This window comes from Rutidosis leptorrhynchoides, chromosome 9 (assembly GCF_046630445.1).
Source record: "Rutidosis leptorrhynchoides isolate AG116_Rl617_1_P2 chromosome 9, CSIRO_AGI_Rlap_v1, whole genome shotgun sequence".
Taxonomy (NCBI): Eukaryota; Viridiplantae; Streptophyta; class Magnoliopsida; order Asterales; family Asteraceae; genus Rutidosis; species Rutidosis leptorrhynchoides.
Window position 1 is genome coordinate 267,606,496 of NC_092341.1, and position 5,260 is coordinate 267,611,755.

Below are 5,260 nucleotides of genomic sequence, written 5' to 3' on the forward strand. Positions count from 1 at the left end.
TTAATGTATATAACCAGAATTATTTAATTTCGATTTCTTCATCTTCTTCTCAGTTTTACAACTGACCAGTGAACTCCATTAATCTAGACAATGATTTTGTGCTTTCGTTTCAGTCTTGTAAACAATAAAGAACTAGATAATTTGTGTTCTTGATCAATAAAAAAAGAAAAAAAATAAATAAACAAACACAGCAAAAAGCTGTTCGCGACAGTTTTTTTATAAAAAAGAATTGATTTTCAAAATTTACCACCTAATGGACTATGATTATAACATGAATTAGTTTGTAAATCGTTCATAGAAACTATTTGAATCATCAATTGAACTCAAAACGTTAAAATGAACTCGAATTTCTCCAGGAACGATTCAGTTGACTTTTTGAAAATTATCTTTGACTCGAAAATTGGAACTCGATATGAAAAATTGGAAGTTGAAACTTTCCAGATAGTTTAAACACATGATTTCTAGCAACACTGCATTGTTGCATTTTTAAAATTGATTCGAATTCGATACATGGCTAAAAAGTTGAAGAACAGAGGTTTCAAACTTTGTTTTCTGTATTTTTTGGATTTTTGATTTTGATAATTGCATTATATAATATATAGAGTGAACTAATAATTGAATTAGAACACTGGTTAATCACAGAATTTGTATGGTTGTGTACTCAGTCGACAAATTCATCAATCAAGAGCAGGAAGGAAGAATAAAATAAAATAAATTGAGTTTGATAATAGAATTCGTACGATGGATACATTAATAAGAATCAATCAACAATTGGATTATAGTGTTTATGATCGACAACAAATATTTTCGAGTGGACAGGTTGAATAATAAAAAAAATTAAAATATCTAATAAGGAAGTATAATAAATTCGATTATTTTGATTTTATATATTATATTTAATATTAATAATTAATAAATATAAATATATATTAATAACAATTCTGTTAATATTACTAATAATATAAATAACAATAACAATAATAATTATTAATAATAATGTAAATAATTATTTTAATAATAATAATAATAATATTAATGTTAAAGATAATAATAATAATAATAATTTTAAACATAATGATAACGATAATAATATGATAATAATAATAAGGATAATGATAAAAGTAATAAAAATAATGATAATAATAATAATAATATTAATATAACACTTTAATATTAACTTACAAATATTTACATAGACTGAAATATTCTAATTTCTTCATTTTATATATATACATATATATCTGTAATATACCAATAATAATTATGTATAGAAATTATGTAAATATATTATATAATAACTTACAATTATATATTGTGTATTTATAAGTATTCATTTATTTAACTTTGTTCAATATCAATCGACTGACAATTGAGTGTTACCAACTTCGAAGCCATATCTATATATTTGTATATATAGATTTATTTTAATAATAAGTTTTATTATATCTTATATTATTTTACCTATTTATCTCAATCAATTAAATCGTATATTACTTCAATTTATATTTTAATTTAATATTTATTTTTTAATATATTATATATATATATATATATATATATATATATATATATATATATATATATATATATATATATATGTATATATATATATATATATATATATATATTATTGTATATATAGAGATTCATTTGAAATAACGACTTTATTATATAGTTTAATATTTTATATTCTTAATTCCAACAATTAATAATTTATTAATGTATTATTATATATTTACAAATAATATTCATATGTATATATATGTATATATATATATATATATGTATATATATATATATGTATATATATATATATATATGTATATATATATATACATATATGTATATATATATATATATATATATATATATATTTACAAATAGTTGTTCGTAAATCGTCGGGTAAGGTCCAATGGATAGTTAGGTGCATGAAATTATTTTAATATAAAACGTCGATTTACTTAACTTGTCGATATTATCTACATTTCATAATTTCACCTTTACATTAAATAATATGAAAGTTAAATAGTTACCTTTTCAAAAGTCACGAGTAAGTTATTGTAAAACATGTATTGGAAATCAAACAGGAATTTCCATTAACTTTTATCTAGTTATCGTTAATTGACACTTTGTTCTCATTTGTAGATCACTTTACCATTTATTCCGAATATTGTTAAAATGGAAAGATTTCTCAAATCAATGTGGACCTCATAACAAAGACTCATAATCATACAATGTATCTGATAAATCAATCATTTGACATTATCTTCTAATCTCATTGATAAACATATACGTTTATATAAAGTATTATACATTTAATACTTTGTTAACATTCTCAAGTTATAATATATATATATATATATATATATATATATATATATATATATATATATATATATATATATATATATATTCATATTCAATTATATAATGGTTCGTGAATCGTCGGAACTTGGTCGAGGTTAAATGATTGTATGAACACAATTTAAAATTCTTGAGATTTTAACTTAACACACATTGCTTATCGTGTCGTAATAATATAATGATAAACTTTAAATTTGGTCAGAAATTTCTGGGTTGTCACATAGCGTAGGTTATTTCTTCTCCGTTTGGGGAAACGAGGAGTAGGCCTATGTCGGCTCCCTCCTCACTTGATGCTCCATCCGTATATAGTTCCCAGAATTCGTCCGTTTCCCTTCTTGTAACAGTGGTTTCTCCTTGTTTGATCATGTCGGACGGGAGCTCTACCAAGAAGTCGGCTATGACTTGGCCCTTTACCGAATATCTCGGGAGGAAGGTGATTTCGTGCTCGCCAAGTTCTATTGCCCATTTTGCCATTCTTCCAGAAATTTATGGTCTAGTCAGGACGTGTTTGATCGATTGGTCTGTGAAGACTTGTATCAGATGTGCTTGAAAATATCGCCGTAACCGTCTGGCTGTGTGCACTAAGGCGTAAATTAGTTTTTCCATGGTCGGATAGTTTACTTCTCCGTTTTGTAATACTTTGCTTATGAAGTACACCGGCATTTGGATATTACCTCTGTCGGCAATTAGAACCGAGCTGATTGCTTCAGAGGAGGCGACAAGGTATACCGTGAGGGTTTCACCCGGTATAGGTGCCGTTAATGTTGGCAGCTCCTTTAAGAATGCCTTTACATCTTTGAAGGCCTTCTCAGCCTCATCCGTCCAAATGAAATCTTTTTTGCTCAGGCAGCCCTTTAACATCTGGAAAAAGGGGAGAGCTCTGTCGGCGGCTCGTGACAGAAACCTTGTGAGTGCCGCTAGCTTCCCGTTTAAGCTTTGCACGTCTTTTTAATTCCTTGGTGACTGCATGTCTTCGATTGCTTGGATTTTCTTCGGGTTTGCCTTGATTCCTCTTGGAGTTATCATGAAGCCTAAGAAACGGCCTTCTTCCATTCGGTTAGATGCCTCCCGTCAGCAGAATCTCTGTTATAAATGAGCCACTCGGTAAGAGTTGTTTTCTTGCTTGCGGGGTTTCGCACTACTGATTGCAGTCGTTGATTAGAACGAAACGTTACTAATTGCATGTCTTCTAAGTGAACTGAAAGAATTTGGACTGCTGGTTCTCTGTAATGTATCAAGAAATTGTAGATTCTCCAAGCAGCTTCGTGATGACAAATGAATCGAGTATCAACAAAGTTTTGTATTTCATCGATATTAGAAGAGCGTTCTGCATTTGTTGACGAAGATGAACCTAGTGGTTTCGGAATACGTGCTGCTATTCGGTCAGATCCTTTCGATATATATTTAAACAAATACTTTATTAAAATGGTCCATCCACACCATTCAACGTTGATATGTGCATGGAATCTGAGACATAGTGTACGATTATATGGAACAATGTATCCATTATCTAGATTGCATATTCCTGCATAAAAACGAATACATAAGATGTTATTGACTACTATCTATAATTGATTCTACTAAATAAAATTAATGTTATTGTGGTGTATGTGAATTCCAACTAAAAGCTACTCGAAAAGAAAAAGTGCAACAAGCTGGTAACAAAGCAAACTACAATCATGATCAACTAATTTGATTTATTTGGTATGCTTATTTGTTTTTGCCAAATTTACAGTAAAAACTTCCTTTTATCAATTTAGTTGTTCATATAAAGAACTGTCGTTCTTCAATTTATAAACAGAAAAGAAAGGAGAGCATCATAAAGATTCTAATGTAAAATTTAACATAATGTTTATTTATAACTATAAACTTAGCAAAACACAATATATATTATTTCATAGAATAAAATAATCTAAATTTTCTAACTTAGAGTATACCTTTATCAATTGAAATTCCTGAATTTCGTCTCCGGTAATGAACAAATCCATCTTTGTCAAAATACGTTGCTTCGTTGAAAACTTTTGGGAACTTCTTTAAGCAAATATTGTCCTTGTTAAAAATACCAGATGGACTGATTTCTAAATCTTGCATGCAAGGTGCATCTCTATTGACCAACCCACATGGTCCGTGCATCATCATTTCTGATACCACCTTGAAACCTTTTGGATCTGTTGTTGATCTGGTAATTCAACAGGTATATACCGATCAACATCACATGCTTCGAAATAATTTGAAAGAGAGTGAATCCATAGCAGTGTATGATAGTGTGGTAGACCTCTCTTTTGAAATTCTATTGTGTATAAGACTGCAGTATATGTCATTGAAAATTAGCAGTTGTAGTAAGATATCAATGAACAAAGAAAGTAGATAAATAAATTGTAAAAACAAATTTATATAAATTTGTAGAAAATAATTAGAAAAAGAGTAAATAATATCATACCTGCTTTCCATGGACCCAGCAACTCTTCTTCCTTTAAAGCAGAAACATATAGCCTCACTTTTATATGAAAGATTCTTGAAATAATATCAGCACGATCATTTGCAGTAAAATGGGAATACTTGTGAAGATATCGTTTAATTTGTGGCCATTTGGTATTACGGGTAAAAGTTATGAAAAATCTTGGATTTCCATAAACGCGACAAATGGCCAATGCATCTAAGTAGTGACTATACATATACCTAGGGCCTCCTGTAAATGATGCTGGCAAGATAGTTCTTGACCCCACTTCAAATCCATAATGATCACCTCTATCCAAAGCATCATATAATCCAGATAAGTATTCATTACGTATATCTCGTTGATTACGTCTTACATAATCTAACCTATCGAATTCTATACTGCAGTACACGGTAACTATGTACTGCTGAAATAAACTACCACATCTAGAGAGAAGAC

The 5,260-nt window shown here is 28.7% G+C and overlaps 1 protein-coding gene across 1 annotated transcript; it reads right to left on the bottom strand.

Moving 5' to 3' along the window:
- Positions 1-3,395: 3,395 nt before the first annotated feature.
- On the bottom strand, positions 3,396-4,503 carry LOC139868751 (uncharacterized). Its single transcript, XM_071857092.1, has 2 exons — positions 4,302-4,503; positions 3,396-3,889 (listed from the first exon to the last, which is right to left on the bottom strand). The coding sequence occupies exons 1-2, from the start codon at positions 4,501-4,503 to the stop codon at positions 3,396-3,398; spliced, it is 696 nt and encodes a 231-aa protein (XP_071713193.1).
- Between the last annotated feature and the right edge of the window lie 757 nt (positions 4,504-5,260).